General features: G+C 44.9%; 1 protein-coding gene across 4 annotated transcripts in view; it reads left to right on the top strand.

The window, feature by feature from the left end:
* The window catches only part of LOC129859823 (slit homolog 1 protein-like), a 207,429-nt gene that overhangs the window by 6,997 nt on the left and 183,613 nt on the right, over positions 1-16,819 (top strand). For all 4 annotated transcript variants that reach the window (XM_055930001.1, XM_055929993.1, XM_055929983.1 and 1 more), the window contains exons 2-4: positions 5,998-6,069; positions 11,543-11,614; positions 13,091-13,162. In XM_055930001.1, coding sequence (XP_055785976.1) covers positions 5,998-6,069; positions 11,543-11,614; positions 13,091-13,162 — 216 coding nt within the window. The remainder of the gene's footprint in view (positions 1-5,997; positions 6,070-11,542; positions 11,615-13,090; positions 13,163-16,819) is intronic.

The raw sequence follows: 16,819 nt of genomic DNA, 5'->3' as shown, positions 1-16,819 counted from the left end.
CAAAAGATCTTCATAGATCAAGTAAATATGTAGATTGTGTTTTATCCAAACAGAGGGACTAACACAGTGCCACATTTTCAGCATGTGGAAATCAAAGTCACAACTCTGGTGTCGATAGTACCCTGCTCCAAATAACTCAGCCATATGAACCATGAGTAAAACCTTAGCTCCTGTCACCATATGTGTGTGTGACTTTGTGAGTGTGTGTCCTGTCATGCAGCAGTAAACCATGAAAGACCCTCAAACTGTGAACGTGGTTCTAGTGATAACCGCAAAATCTGTGTGTCTTTGAGTGTGTGTGATGTTTTCCCAGTCTGCTAGTCTCTAACACAGACACTCAATAGCAGATGCTATCTACGTTTTATTACTAACTGTCTATTTGACAATTTTCTCGGCTCATCTCCTTCTTTCCTTCAACCCCTCTCTCTGTCTATATCTCCCTCTCTCTCTATCTCCCTTTATCTTTATCGTGGTGGGATTCTGTTCTCGAGGTTGTTGTGGTAAGAAGGTTTGTGTGTGTTTGTGTATGTGAAGTCCAAAGGAGGATGGTTCTCAGGACAGATGTTTGGGCTAAGCTGATATCTGTTTCTGATGTAGTCAACTTGATACGGGCTTGGCTGCTTAAACTAGATATCGATGTCAATGGGAGGTTTGCAAATTACATTCAGGATTCAGTGTGTGTGTGTGTTTCACATTGTATGCATGGCCTGTGGGAGTGTTTGTGTCAGTGTTGGGGAATATGTACTTCTCCTTATCGGTACTGAGTACCCTGAGGCCTGACCAGACAGACTAAGAACTGTAAATAATCAGGAGGTGAAAACACTCAGCCCTTAACCTCCACACACACACACACACACACACACACACACACACACACACACACACACACACACACACACACACACACACACACACACACACACACACACACACACACACACACACACACACACACACAAAAAGACCTTCACCTCGTCCCTCGCTGGGAGAGAGAGAGAGAGAGAGAGAGAGAGAGAGAGAGAGAGAGAGAGAGAGAGAGAGAGAGAGAGAGAGAGAGAGAGAGAATGAAAGCAGCATTTAAGGGAAACGGGGAGAGAGAGAAACATGACCTCTGCCTGTAGATTGAAGCATTCCAGCCTCGTTTCTCTGTTATTCTGGTCTGTGGTCTGGTTTCTCTCTCTCTTTATCTCTCTCCCCCCTCCCCTCTCTCTCTCTCTCTCCTTTACTGGGTAGTGTTGGTACAGGCATGTTCTTTAGGATTGTGCTATGTAGGTCAGTGTCTCTCAGCTCTGCAGGCCACATTACACAGATTGTAGTGAATAACAATCCCAAGATCACCTGTCCACTCCCTTGAGAACTCTCTCTCTGTCTGCATATTGCTGATCTCTCTATCGGACAGCTTTCTCTCTCTCTGTATCCCTATGTCTCGCTGTCCTCTTCATCCCTCTCTTTTATCTCATGTTCCCTCTCTCCTGGCCTGTGACTCTCCTGGCTGCCACCTCCATATGCTGTGGAATCTGGTCATGCTGGCAGTGTGCCACACACTCAACTAGACATCTAGCTACCTGCCTGTAATGCTGTACCTGGAAAGGCCTGATGGAATTTTACAGGGACATTTCATCAACGGAGTTAAACATATAATCAACCCATGGAACTGTAGTTCTTTGAGTTTTGTGGCACACACACAGACAGACAGACAGACAGACAGACAGACAGGCAGGCAGGCAGGCAGGCAGGCAGGCAGGCAGACAGGCAGGCAGGCAGGCAGGCAGGTCGGTCGGTAGAAGGAAAGACGTGACATGATACTGAAGGTTGGGGGTCTCTGCTCAGTTAGTGGTTAATTTGTTTGTAATGAGAATCAGTGTTCACTGAAAAAAACAGAGTCTGGTCTTGTTGCTGAAATTACCAGCTTGTTCCCACAGTGAGGAGCTCTGAGCTCTCCCTCCATCAGTATGTGTCCTCTGCCCTGCCAGCCCAAAGCTGTCCACAACAAATGACTCTATAGCTACAAACACTGCTTCTCTGGCTCTCCACCAAACAGAAGTGTGTGTGTGTGTGTGTATTTATATGCACCATGCGTGTGTTAGCAGAATATGTGTATTTATGTGCACATGTGTTTAGCTATTAAAATGTTATATGCACCGTATATGTACATATGAACACGTGTGTTTGCGTGTGCATGCATTTTGTGTGAGCATCGGGCAAGTGTTTGCTTTTTCTCCCTCCCGCTCTGGATTCCATTTCACGTAATAATAATATTGCTAAATTCAAACCTGGTCTTTCCCAATGCAGCCTGCCTTCCTTCTCTCTCTCTCAGCTCAGCCTAGCCCAGGGAACTCAACAGATGGCAGGAATAAACATAATGAGTTTTTCAGCGTTGTTTCTTCTCCTCTGCTGCCTCTGAGTTATAGATTCGTAGACCATTGCTGTGTGTGTGAGACCGGTGGTGTGTATGTAATGGGCTCCCCCAAAGGTATACTGAACCAGGAAGTCTTTACAGGTGGCCACTGGGCAAGGATGAGATGAAGAAGGATTAGTCAGTGATGTCATAAATCTACAAGATTCTCCAGGAAGTATGTTGGCACTAGGAGCCAAGCTTGAATGGAACTAAATGCAACCCTCACTCCCATTCTCAGTGGTGCGGTGACTGTACTGAACTGTAGCTGTGTTCAGAGTCCATATGTACTCCATATGACCCTCTCTCTTCAGCTCAGCCCAACTGAGGGTTCAACTCACCATCGACTTCCATCCAAGCATGTAGCGTTCAGAATTTCACTGTCAATTTCCCTCTCCAGGCCTCTGTGAGACGAGTGAAAGACGTGTGTATGTCCCCATGCTTCTGGAAAGAGGGTTAGAGGTGTGTTTGTGTGTCTCCATGCATCACTAAACGGTACAAAAGATCTGTGTGTGTGTGTCTCCATGGTTCAGTTCAAGTGGCGAGAGGTGTGTGTTTCCTACCCCTTGCTGAGGAGTCTCCCCACGTCTGATGTGAAAGACAGCTGGTCTCTGTTGACCTGAGGTACCCAGGCCCCTCTCAGACAGGGACCTGGGTTTGGGTTGTTACCCCAGAGAGAAGGCTCTCCTCTGGGTTATGAAGCTTCCTCAGGTAGGGTCAGGCCCTTGGAGATCTAACCTTACCACTGCTGGAGGTCTGGGCTGACCCAGTTTATACATCTTTCCCAAAGTGCTTGTGCTCCAGAGAAGCAGTTCAGGCCTCTAACAATTATGAGCCAATCGTCTCTCATGTACTGCATTGTGTGTGTGACCTGGGGACATATACAAACCTATAGTAATTGACAACAGAAGGAGAGAAGAATGGAGAGGTTCTGCTTGTTTATATGACTAGCCCGCTTCCTCAACCTCTCTCTCTCTCCTCTCTTCTTTCGCTTCATCCCACAATTCCTTGTGGGCCATCAGTGAAGGCCACCCTGTAGATGAGACGTTGGGAACCCAAGAGTGTGTGTGTATACCTGTAATGAACAGCACATGTGTGTGTATCAGACTCCGGGCTAATGAAGCTCAGTCTATTATTTATTTCCCGTGGCCGGTCAGTCGATGCACCTGTGTACACACACACACACACACACACACACACACACACACACACACACACACACACACACACACACACACACAACACACAACACACAACACACACACACACACACACACACACACACACACACACACACACCATCTGTCTGTAATGACCACTCTCTCTCCCGCCCCGCTGCACTGTGCTATAGTCCCTCGAGTGGTCATTAGACGAGAGGGAGAGAGGGAGACTGCACTGCTTTCGGCATAACAGTGAAGTGAGGCTTTTTGGTTTTAGGAGTGGGGGAGGGGTGAACCATGCACTGTTTTAATCCTGAGTAAGAAGACATATACTAGCCCTACTGACTGACGAAAATGGTGTGTGCCTGTGCTTGAGTCTGTGCGTGTGCTCTGCAGGTCTTCTCAGTGGGAGGATGCTATCTACTGCTGAGACGATCTGTTTCTCTCCACCCGTTCTCTCATGTTGCCAAACACACACACACAAATACACGCTTGCACGCAGCAAACTGGGTTTGACATTTAGCGTCTTAATGGGTTGCTAAAGGTTGCTACTAAGAGTTCTAAGACAGTCCCATTCTAGAATACAGATTAGAATGTTGTTGTCATGGAGCATTTATTGCCAACATGGAAGATAGATTGCTCAACTCTATATCTACAGCCCTATCAGGTACCAGCCACTTCCTACCTTTCTATCCCTCCCCCCTTATACCCCTCTCCACCCCCCTCCATCTTTAACTCTGTCCCTAACTCCTCCTATCCCCCTTTCCACCTCTCTCTATCTCCCTACCTCCATCTCTCCATCCCTCCTTTCCTCTATCCCGAGTGATGGCCAGCCGACAGCAGGAAGGCTGGTTTCATCATATCCACAGCACTTAGCTTTCTGGCCCGGCAGGCCCCATGTCCTGTCCCAAATCCCCTGGACCAGCTAGTGGCCACTGCTAATCCTCTCGCTCTCTGATGGTGGACCCAGAGATAGGGAGGTGGAGAGAGTAGAGAAAGATAGACGTGGATTCCATTTGAAATGAGCTGGTGATATTTGAGTGAGGTGCTCTGATAGAATTATAACTATTGGCGCTCTCTTACATTTTACGTTGACATTTTTTAAATTTAGCAGAAGCTCTTATTCAGAGCAACTTACAGTTAGTGAATTCATCTTAAGATAGCTACTGTAGGTGAGACAACCACATACCACAGTTGCAGTAAGTACATTTCTCCTCAGCAAAGTAATCAGCAAAATCAGTGCTTGGGGGAATAAGACGGAGATGTCTTATTTAAGATCATCTTTGAAGAGGTAGGATTTCAGATGTTTTAGAAAGATGGGCAGGGACTCTGCTGTCCAAGCATCAAGGGGAAGCTGTTACACCCGTCTCTACACCACTCCAATATGCTCCATAAAGGGCATCCCTCTTTCTCCTCTCTCTCTCCTTCTTCCCCTCAAGCTACAAACAGAAACATGTAAAATGTACATTGTAAATGCAAGAGCAGTGTGTGAACAAGATTATAGAAACACCAGTGTCAGTCTTCAAAGCCTGGTATTCTTAACGCACATTTGCATCTGTGTTGGCACTGCCTGGGGCAAATTGTGCCATTTGTAAATGAAGATTAAATATATAGCTGCTTTCAGTTTCTTTGCATCCCATGTATGGAATGATCTACAGAAATCCCTACAACTTGATGTGAAGGTGACTCTCGGAGGGCAGTTCAAGTTGTTAATTAAAGATGCAGTCTTAAACTTTGTATAATTTCAGCCAATAGTTTTAAAGTTGCGCTCACGAACCAAAATTTGTCCTGTTTTTTTGTGTACTACGTCATACAAATGTGTACTATGTCATCCATTTTGTGTGATATGTTACAAATTTTGCAATTTGTGTGATAGACTACGAATCCAATTTGTGCAGTATGTTACAAATTTGTTGTGCTTAAGATAGCAGAGAGCATCTTTAAGGACCTACAATATTTGCAGAGGAGTGTGATTGTTTTTATTATGTTGTATGTGTAAACTATGTAAATTAGTAAATTATGTATATGCAGGGCTCCCTTGAGAAAGAGGCCTTGGCCTGAATGGGACTCCCTGTGAAAAAAGAGGTTAAATAAAATACAAATGCATGATTGTGTTTGTGTCCATGCTTATGTGTGCTTATATATATATATATGTGTGTGTGTGTGTGTGTGTGTGTGTGTGTGTGTGTGTGTGTGTGTGTGTGTGTGTGTGTGTGTGTGTGTGTGTGTGTGTGTGTGTGTGTGTGTGTGTGTGTGTGTGTGTGTGTGTGGGTGTGTGTGGGTGTGTGTGTGTGTGTGTGTGTGTGTTGGCTCGTGACTCAGGTATCAATAGCTAGAGTTGTTTCTGTGCCACTGATTACTGTGTTAGTGAGTCAACGGGCTGAACAGGCCCAGAGGGAGAGACCGGATACATAATTAATATACGTGTGTGTGTCTTTGCAGGGAGCTGAATGGGAATAACCTCACACGCATCACCAAGAGTGACTTCTCTGGACTCAAGTACCTCCGTGTGCTGTAAGTAATCTACACTATGTTCATTACTTAGTGTGCATGCACACAGAATTTCCCATGCATATTATATAAATGCAATACTGTTAATGATTCTGAAGTGTCATGACAATGTCCATCTATTCTATTTCTGTAGACACTTGATTATTTATGTCACAGTTAGTGGTGATGATGATATTGTAGTGGTTTTAGAGATGATGAATGTCTCACACTAACTAACTCTACAGTCCATTAGACCTCGTATAAACTCACTTATACACTCTCTCTGCTGTCTCAGAGTGGCCCTTATACCATCAATGACCAAATACGCACATGCACACACACACATTACCGTCCACTCCCATACTGTCTTTAGCCTTCTAACTCAGGGATATAATAGGTCCTAAACCCTGTTAACATGTACAAGTGCAGCCGCTGAATCACTCAGTAGTTAAACAGTACTTGTGATTCCTGGTGTAGGTGTTAAAAGTGTGTGTGTGTGTGTGTGTGTGTAGCTGTTAAAAACAGCTCCACTGTAAAGGGAAGTGCTTTAGACTGAAATATGCTTAAAATGTAACTGGAGACTGACTGTAGAACCTGAGATGCTGAAACCCCCACTGCCTCTACTATTTTAGAGCCACGTCATTACCCCTTCCATATCCCTCTCCCTCTTATCTTCCCCTTTCTTCACCCTTCTCTACTCGCTCACTCTGTTCCTCCCAACCTGCCTCGCTCCCCCTGTCTACTAACCTAACCAAACCCCTCTTTCCCTTTCCCTCCTCCCCCTCCCTCCCTCCCTCCCTCCCACTCCCCCCCCCTTCTCCCTCCCTCCCTCCTTCACTTCTCCCTCCCTCCCTCCTTCCTCTCCCCGCCATCCCCGTATAGAGGTTAAATGCCTCCATGTTGCCAGCTTGTCACCAGTGAGGTAGAAGGAAACAGTTCCTTACAGGGGCACTAAAAGCAGACTACAGCTTTTCCCTGGATGACTATAAACTTTCTGATTCCCATAGAATACACACACACGCACACACACACACACACACACACACACACACACACACACACACACACACACACACACACACACACACACACACACACACACACACACACACACACACACACACACACACACACACACACACACACACACACACGTTATGTTCTTCTATCCTTGTGGGGACCTAAAATTAATTTATATTCAAAATCCTATTTTCCCTAACCCCTAACTCTAAACCCAGCCCGAACTCCTACCCTTACCATAACCCTAACCTCAACCCGTATCCCTAACCCCAACCCTAAACCTAACCGCTAACCCCTTACCCTAATTCTAACCCAAACCCTAAACCTAACCTTTAAGCATAAAATAGCCTTTGTCCTCATGGGGATGTGGGAAATGTCCCCACGCGGGAGAATGTTCCTTGTTTTACTATCCTTGTTGATACATTTGTGGATTTTAGGTCTCCACAACGATAGATATTATACCAACCCGCACGCACGCGCTCACACACACACACACACACACACACACACACACACACACACACACACACACACACACACACACACACACACACACACACACACACACACACACACACACACACACACACACACACACACACACACACACACGTCTGTCTGTTGCGGTCATGTGGCGGTGAAACCCTCGTATATCTGCCCTCTCTGACTCAGCGGACTAACAGTGGCCTGACCTTTGAGCCTCATAAACCCCCAGCGACCCCAGAGATGGTGTGAGTATGACCCCAGGGGAGGGTCCTGACAGGAAGACCGGTTTAACCTTACAGTCAAAGACAGTGTCTGCTGGGGGACTGAGAAAACATACGCACTCACTCACTCACAGAAACAAGTCAGAAAAGAAAAACAAGAAACACAGACAGACAGTCTGAGAAAGTGAAGCATGCTGATTGGGCCTGCCGCCGTGATAATCTCTCCTGAGGACTTCCTGTCTGGAGGGGAAATTATGGATCACTTGGAGGAGCAGGAATATATACAATACTGTACATTCTTAGAAAAACGGGTTCCAAAAGGGTTCTGCGGCGGTCCCCATAGGAGAAGCATTTTTGGTTCCAGCTTAAAATCGTTTTGGTTCCAGGTAAAACTGTGTAAATGGTTCTACATGGAACCCAAAAGGGTTCTATCTGGAACCAAAAGGGATTCTTCAAAGGGATCTCCTATGGGGACAGCTGATGAACCCATTATCAGCCTTATGTTGTCACCTAGAGTCACATTAGTTTATTTTGCAAGCTATAGCACCCACAATTTTACATAAAGTAGGTTTTTAGAGGACAATAGAGTTCAGTCTAATTCGTGTTTTATTTTTTGCCATGGAAATCTGGTATTGTAGTATCGCCACAACATCAAGTCATACACAGTGAATACTTGTAAAAATGTCCACTCTTTAATGCTTTCCTTTACCTATGTTTCTCCTGTGTAGCTGCAGGCTTTTCTTTGGGTGCTGAAATCCATATTTTTTATAGAATTTTTTCAATGGAGTAGGAAGTTACGACTTCAAGCGTGCACTGTCACTCAATACTTTTATAAATATCCGTTCTTTAACGCTTACTGTGTACCTGTGCTTGTAATGATTGTTATAGAGTTGTCCGTTGGATTTTGAATCCGTCATTTTTGATAAAAAAAGTGCATTCTATGCGTCCCTGACAAAATTAACAAATCTGCCATGCAAAGATGGGCTGCTCCTTCTCTCTTAACAAGCAAAGGCTCTGTCGTGGAAATTCAACACAGGGACACTGTAAGTCAATATTAAATGAATCACTCTTTATTGTCAGCAAGCTCAACAGATCACAGTCAAACTTAGATCCATAAAGTACCGGTCTGAAGTGAGCTCTGTCGGGGCAGTCCCGTTAGTTGTCTTATATAATGCTTACACAGACAAGTTATTTTTGCATGATTTACGTTATTCATTATTCATAATTAATTCATCATTAACCTTTGGTTCATGCACATGACCGATCAATACCTCACAAAGCTCCTTCTCTCCAAGCTGAGACCTTGAAACTGAGACATCCCTTTCAGTTCTCAAAACAATGTTCTGGGCGTACTGCCAAATTGCTTATATTGATAGTGAGGATTCCTCCCAGCCATGATCAATCAGTTACTTGCATGAACCCAGTCGAATTGGTTATTAGAAAAGCACAAACATAAAATGTTCCTTCACAGCTCCCTTGGCAGAGGTCATGTAAAAATCTATTTTAATGAAAAGAACGACGGATTCCATCACCCGAAGAAAAGCTTGCGGTGTCACAAGACTAACATAGGCACAAGGAAAGCATTAAAGAATGGACATTTTTACAATAATCAATTGATAGCGAATCGATGTAGTTGGTAGTACACTCCACCAACACTCATCGCAACTCAACTCCATTGGACAGAGTTGAGTTTACTAAGCTGACAATACAGCAGATCTGTGTCAAATACAATAATGTAAATGGGGTTGTCTGGCACAATGGTACTAACAGGAGAGTGCCATACATTCAAACTCCGCATACAAGGCCAAGTTAAATCAAGCTCACCTCAAGTATTTGAAATATTGGGGGGGGGGGGATATGGACAGAGACAGAGAAAGAAAGACCTGACCATAGTTTAAAGTTACATAGATTCAGAAGTACTTTCTCCTCTTATTCTACCTCCATCTAAATTCATGAGGGGAGAGAGTGAGCGGAGGTGAGCTACACTTTTCTCTTTATATTTATGGAGTGGGAACAGGAACAGCCATTTGCATTTATATTCGATTGGGAGGAAACACAGACTGCTGAGTGGAGCCGTGAGGCCTCACAGGACACGTACACACACACACACACACACACACACACACACACACACACACACACACACACACACACACACACACACACACACACACACACACACACACACACACACACACACACACACACACACACACACACACACACACACACACACACACACACACACACACACACACACACACAGAATGGTTCTCTGAATGAAGGAACACTACTGTTGGTTCTAAGACCTGGACGCTTGTCTCTCCCTAAACTGTTATTGCAACACTTCCAAAACCATCCAGTGCATTAGCTTTGGCAGCGTACACATGTGTGTGTGTGTGTAAAGCCTGCAGTGCTAACACCTAGCCAGGCACTGCAGCTCTTTGGACACACACACACACACTCACACAGTGCTCTGACGTCCCCATGCCCCAAGGACAGCTTTACAGTGGGTCTCTTTCTCCCCCTCTGTTCTTTGAACCACCCAGCCCTGGATCTCACCTTAGTCTCCCCCCTCCTCACCCCTGACTCCCCCTGGTTCTCCATGCCTCCCCTAGTTCTCCCTGCTTCACCCATGCCTCTCTACCCTGCCCCTACTTCTCCACACCTCCCCCTCTAACCACAAGACCACACCAGACCTCAAGGCACAGTGGCCTGCCTCACTAACCTACCTTCAGAAACTCTTTCCTGGCTATGATCCCTGAGATGCCTCCCGGTGCCAAGATTCCACAGCCAGCCCCAGACCACACCGCTGCCCTATATGTGTGTGGTTGTGTGTGTGAGTGAGTGTGGACCACACCATTGCCTTGGGCAAAAGGGGTGCTGGAACTAGCCAGCCTATACACACACTTAACAAGGGGCTTTACCACCCATTTCCCAACACCAACCTTCAGCACCCTCGTTCCCCCTACGCCTAAAGCCTTAGGTGACTGAGTGACTGAAACACATACTAAACACATACTAAAACGGAGTGTGGGTAGGCCCCCTCTAGGGGATGAGTAGGTTCTGGGACAGCTGGGTAGAGAGAGGGATGGCCACAGGAACCCAGTTGAGGCTTGGTGTCATACAGGTGCACATGGGATATGTGAGAAGATATGTGGAATAAATGTGGTTCTATAGGGAATAGAACAAAAATAAAGGAAAAAATAAACCTTAGGTCAAATAATACAATATAAAACTTGATTTACTGGTTGCTTCCATTTCAACATAAACAGAAAAGGCCATATAATTTATAATAGCAAGCCTAGCATTATCATGCAAAGACAGCAACAGAAGCTAGCACACAGTAGCAGACAACAAAGCAGACATAAATTACATGGTGGAATACACGACAATGTCTTATTATTTCCATATTAATCTGAAAACAACTACATATAAATATTACAGTGATAAACAAGCATATGTATTTACCTACTTACAATCTGTCAAAGATGCACAATCATTCATCACTAGAAGAAACAGTCTGTTGAACGATCAGGGGGAAAAACTGTCACTTTAGCTTACATTGCTATGGCAACCTGTCCGCTTGTGAGGTTTCTGAACAGAAGGCGGGAAGCTCGTAAGGAGCAACGATGTCACGCTTTTCGTATGCGTAATGCGTGACTTTCAAACAATTGCTGTTATACAGTACCGCGTACTTTCAGAGAAATCTAGCACTATGCGAAACTATCTATATTTCTCCCTTTCTCTCTCTCTCTTTCTCTCTGTAGACAGTTGATGGAGAATCAGATTGGAGCGATAGAGCGTGGAGCGTTTGATGACATGAAGGAGCTGGAGAGACTGTAAGTAGGCTACAGCATGTGTCTGCGTGTTCATATTTGCTCTCAATGAGGTTTAGGGGTTGGCTATATTTGAACATCCCTGTCCATCGCGAGTGGCGGCCTGGGAGCAGGTACGTTTTGCTGAGGTTTGGGTTTACCCAACCCATCCTTCGTCAGGAAGCTCAGCCACAGCCCTGACCCATCACTGGAACGTGTGACTGCATGAACAGCCACAATGATATTAAAGAGCCCCACTCAGTGTGTGTGTGTGAGGACCACATCAGAGACACTCTTCAGTTGGTCACTAAACATGTGGTGAGAGGTGAGGGTACGGAGATCTTGGAGAGACCCAGACAGCCCCAATATTAACCAACATTACCACACACATTAAGCTTGGCGTGAATGGGTCTAACAACATCATCCGTACTCAGCATTTACCCACCTCTGAAACTAGCATAAAGCTCACTAACTTATTAGTAGGTCCACCTCGACCTACACTATTAGCAAAAAGGGTTCCAAAAGGGTTCTTCGGCTGTCCCCATAGGAGAACCATTTTTGGTTCCAGGTAAAACCCCTTTTGCTTCTAGGTATAACCCTTTTGGGTTCCATGTAGAACCCTCTGTACAAAGGGTTCTACATGGAACCCATAAGGGTTCTACCTGCAACCCAAAAGGGTTCTTCAAAGGATTCAACTATGGGGACAGCCAAAGAACCCTTTAACGTTCTAGATAGCACCTTTTAGTTCCAAACCCACTAACTTAGCGGGTCCAGTTCAGTATGAACAGATCCGCTAGAAACCCAGTCAAGCCCATTATAATTCTCCATCTCCAACCCAGTCTGTGTATCTGTCTATGGCTCTGGGCCCACACATCTGTCTACGCTATGCTACAGGCACGACCCGACCTGCCTCTCCTCTCCCATTCATTCCCATTCACCGCCATTCACTCCCATGTGTTTCCAATGGAGCATTGAGACAGTATAAAGCTGTGGTTTCAAATGGCAATTAGTAACAGTCTGTTCCTAATTTTCTTAATGGTTGTATTTGCATAAAGCCTGCCAGCCTCTTTCATTTGTTATCCTGGGGAGGGGAAGGCAGTGCCAAGCCAAGCTGCCTGAAGGCTGCAACACACTCATCTGTCTCTACAAATGTTATTTAGTAACCGTTGTTTTCTTAGTCCCCTAGAGATGCAAGCTGGATGTGTTCACATAACTGATACGTCTATAGGGGACAAATAAATCTGTTGTTTTCTTCTGTCCCTGACTAGTATAATATTTCCCTTATCCATATCCCATACTTATGTAACACAAACATTTTGGTTGTATTTATGTGAAGTGAAATGTAATCTACTGATAAATAATAGTGTCTATGTGTAGTGTTGGCATGCATTGTGCAGAAATAATGTACCATAATCTAGTTCATCAAAGTGCAGATCTGATTTCTAGTGCATACCTGACCGGTACATATCTGCTGTACTAAACATGCATTTTCTGTGCCAGGCGCCTGAATAGGAACCAACTGCAGCAGCTTCCGGAACTTCTGTTTCAGAAGAACCCTGCACTTTCACGTCTGTGAGTACACACACTTTATATTATCATACACACACTGTCTTCTATACACACTCTCTGTCTCACTCTTCTGTGAGTACACACACTTTATATTATCATGCACACACTCTCTTCTATACACACTCGGTCTCACTCTTCTGTGAGTACACACACTTTATATTTTTATACACACACTCTCTTCTATACACACTCTCTGTCTCACTCTTCTGTGAGTACACACACTTTATATTATCATACACACACTCTCTTCTATACACACTCTCGGTCTCACTCTTCTGTGAGTACACACACTTTATATGATCATGCACACACTCTCTTCTATACACACTCTCTGTCTCACTCTTCTGTGAGTACACATGCTTTATATTATCATACACACACTCTCTTCTATACACACTCTCTGTCTCACTCTTCTGTGAGTACACATGCTTTATATTATCATACACACACTATCTTCTATACACACTCTCTGTCTCACTCTTCTGTGAGTACACATGCTCTATATTATCATACACACACTCTCTTCTATACACACTCTCTGTCTCACTCTTCTGTGAGTACACACCCTTTACCTGCTTCCTGCCATGGAAGTGTGTGTGTGTGTGTGCGTGTGTGTGTGTGTGTGTGTGTGTGTGTGTGTGTGTGTGTGTGTGTGTGTGTGTGTGTGTGTGTGTGTGTGTGTGTGTGTGTGTGTGTGTGTGTGTGTGTGTGTGTGTGTGTGTGTGTGTGTGTGTGTGTGTGTGTGTGTGTGTGTGTGTGTGTTTGTGAAGACTGGATGAGTAGAAATCCAGGAGGCCTTGGCATGTCGGAGTGTGTTGCGAAGTCATCTGCTGATTCTGGGGTTGTGTGGGTTGTGTGTGTTTGTGTTATGTGTGTGTGTGTGTGTATGGTTGTGTGAATGCTTTAGTAACCTGGAGTTAGTGTGGCAGTGTTTTCCCTAGGTTTTTTTCAGTAGAGGTAGCAAGGGTACGGAGGTGCATTGCTACTAGCGTTAGCACAGCGTCATGCTTGCTGTTCCCATAGACGTTCAGTCATTGAGCCAACGACTATCCATTTAAAAGCGCGTCTAGCGTCTTCTAGGCAGACATATATATTTAACAATACATCATATTTATTCCAGTGTTGGCAACAATTTAGCAGCAGTGGGCCACCGTGTGGTGTTGAGGGTTATGGAATAAGTGGCTATTTGACTATGTTGGTTAGTAGGGACAGTTCCATCTTGTTGGAGAGGAATCCAAACTGCTGCTGGAGGAAGGAGTCATTCTCTCTACTCCAATGGGTATGATGTGCAAGTTTAGTGTTTGGTGATGCATCCTGGTGGTTTAAATCTCTCTCTATCAAACACACACACACACACACACACACACACACACACACACACACACACACACACACACACACACACACACACACACACACACACACACACCCCTGTGGTGTGACCATCCCAAAGTAAGGCTAAACTTTTATTAGTGTGCCGTAACAAGGTTCCATTTTCCGAAGGATAATGAGTGTCCCTGCCGCTGGCCGATTGTTCTGGTTCCGATCATTCCACTTTAGGTTACCTGGTGCTGCATCTGGGAATAATAAAACACTGGGACATGGAAACATCATTTCCCTCTGCACTTCTCCTGTCCCCAGTCCCAGTACCTATCCGTATCCTATCCCTACCCTTCTGTAGCCACTTCCAATACAGTCTAGTCCACTTTTAATAAATGTAACTAAAATGAACTGTATGTAAATGTAAAATGAACTGTCATCACCAGTGAGTATTACAACTGTATTGCACAATTGCATGAACAATGCTAAACAAAGAGGGGAAGGCCTTGAAGGCCACGTGTAGAAAATAGAGGCTGAAGTTGGAATGGAGCACTGTTGGTAGACTGCTCCAAAAACACAACGGCTGTTTGAGACTTAAAGGTTAGAGTTGTGAATGGGCGGTGTGTGTGTGCGCAAACGTGTGTGCATGCTTGGGTGCATTTATGTGTGTGTGTGACTGACTGATGTCCTAGGTAATTCTGTACTGTTCTACGACAGCTTTCTAAGCGGTCTACCAGGTGAGGCCAGAGCATAGCCTTGAGCCATTGATTAGTCCATCAACCAGACCAGACTTTGCCAGCCAGCAGCTGAAGGATTGGATTAGCAGATCTCTCTGCTTCCACTTCCATTCAATCTGCTCTTTATTTCCGTTACTAGCTGGCTTCTTTCATGAGTAGTTCTACCTTTCAAACCCTTTCTGGAGAATAAGATGCCTAAGAATGTTGAACACCTGTTTAGACCATTCACTGTGTACCAGCACTGTACGTGCGTGTCTGCGTTTTTCAAATTTATTACAGGCCAAAGTCTGATAACGAGCCAGCATGTATTTCATCTGAAGAAGTGCATATTTGTTTAGGAAATCGGTGATTTTCTCACACCAGCCTCATAAGAGCATATAGGATAGATTAGAAACTTTGTCAAAAGAATAAAACGTTATTGTTCACAGACAGGCAGTAACTGTAAAATGTCTCCCGTCCTGTAGTTGTCTAGCAGACGGGGCCTCATTAAACAGAGCAGTACCAAGACAAAGAGATTTCCTGATGCGCTCGCTGCTTCTTAAATCATCAGTGGTCTCCGTCTTTCCTTCACAACATGGGGTCTGGGCACTAGACTGGCGTAGTTAGGTTACAGCCAGGAGAGAGAGCTGCATGTACTTAACAGGTTTTCACTCCCACAGAAAGTCTGACGGTGTGTGTGTGGGTTTCTGTCTTTGCACTTGCTCTAAGTGCTCACAGGGGCTTGTTATGGTCTGTCTTTAATGGCCTTAACACGAGGGGTTAATGGGAAAGCCTCCAGCCCTCAGGTGGAACGCTAACCCAGATGTTAGCTAGCTCCCCTTCTCTCTCTCTCTCTCTCTTTCTTTCTTGTTCTTTACCATTCTGTTTTTTTACTCCTTCTGGAATGAGTGATTGAGAGTACATCGTCATATCTCTCCTCTCCTCCCAGGCCTGCAGTGGTTGACCGCAGAGGAAGACTTGTCTTCATAAAAGGCGCCGCTAGTTAAACGAACAGATGAGTGTGGTGTAGTGATGGACGGGACAATTACAGACATTATAGACAGACTGGCCGTCGTTAAACAAGCCTGCTCATTAACTGTTTACAGGACAATAAGGTGTTGGCAGGAGAGAACACAGCAAATATACATCTAGTAGTTTGAGGTAAAAGTGAAGCTTGGAAGAGAAAGGTTGTTGTTACTGTCATGAAGGAATTAGACATGTAATTTTCCTGTAGCTCTTAGTAAGTGTCTTTTGTCTCTAATCTAGAATGGTACAGCACATTTTCCATTTTATCTGGAGAAGATGGAGTTAGTTAGCTAACTCTCTCTAACTCTCTTTGTAGCTACCTCCTTTACTCTGTGTGGATGCCTGAGAGATAAGTGAGACACTGATGCATGAGGAACAGAGCAGATAAGAGATAATTGGAGATAATGAGACATGATTGGAGATTATTAGAGATTGTTAGAGCTGGGTGATGGATGGAGGTGCCTGGTAGTGGTGGGAAAGCATGGGAACAGAAGAGGAGAAGAGGACTAGAGGAGGAAAGCGGAGGAGTGCCGAGCAAAGGAACAATAACAGTGAAAACAGAACAGTATCCATCATCGTTAACGGCCTGGTGTCCCCC

The sequence above is a fragment of the Salvelinus fontinalis genome, chromosome 1, assembly GCF_029448725.1.
Source record: "Salvelinus fontinalis isolate EN_2023a chromosome 1, ASM2944872v1, whole genome shotgun sequence".
Lineage (NCBI taxonomy): Eukaryota > Metazoa > Chordata > Actinopteri > Salmoniformes > Salmonidae > Salvelinus > Salvelinus fontinalis.
The sequence above is the reverse complement of the archived record's forward strand: the minus strand, read 5'-3'. Positions and strand labels throughout refer to the sequence as shown.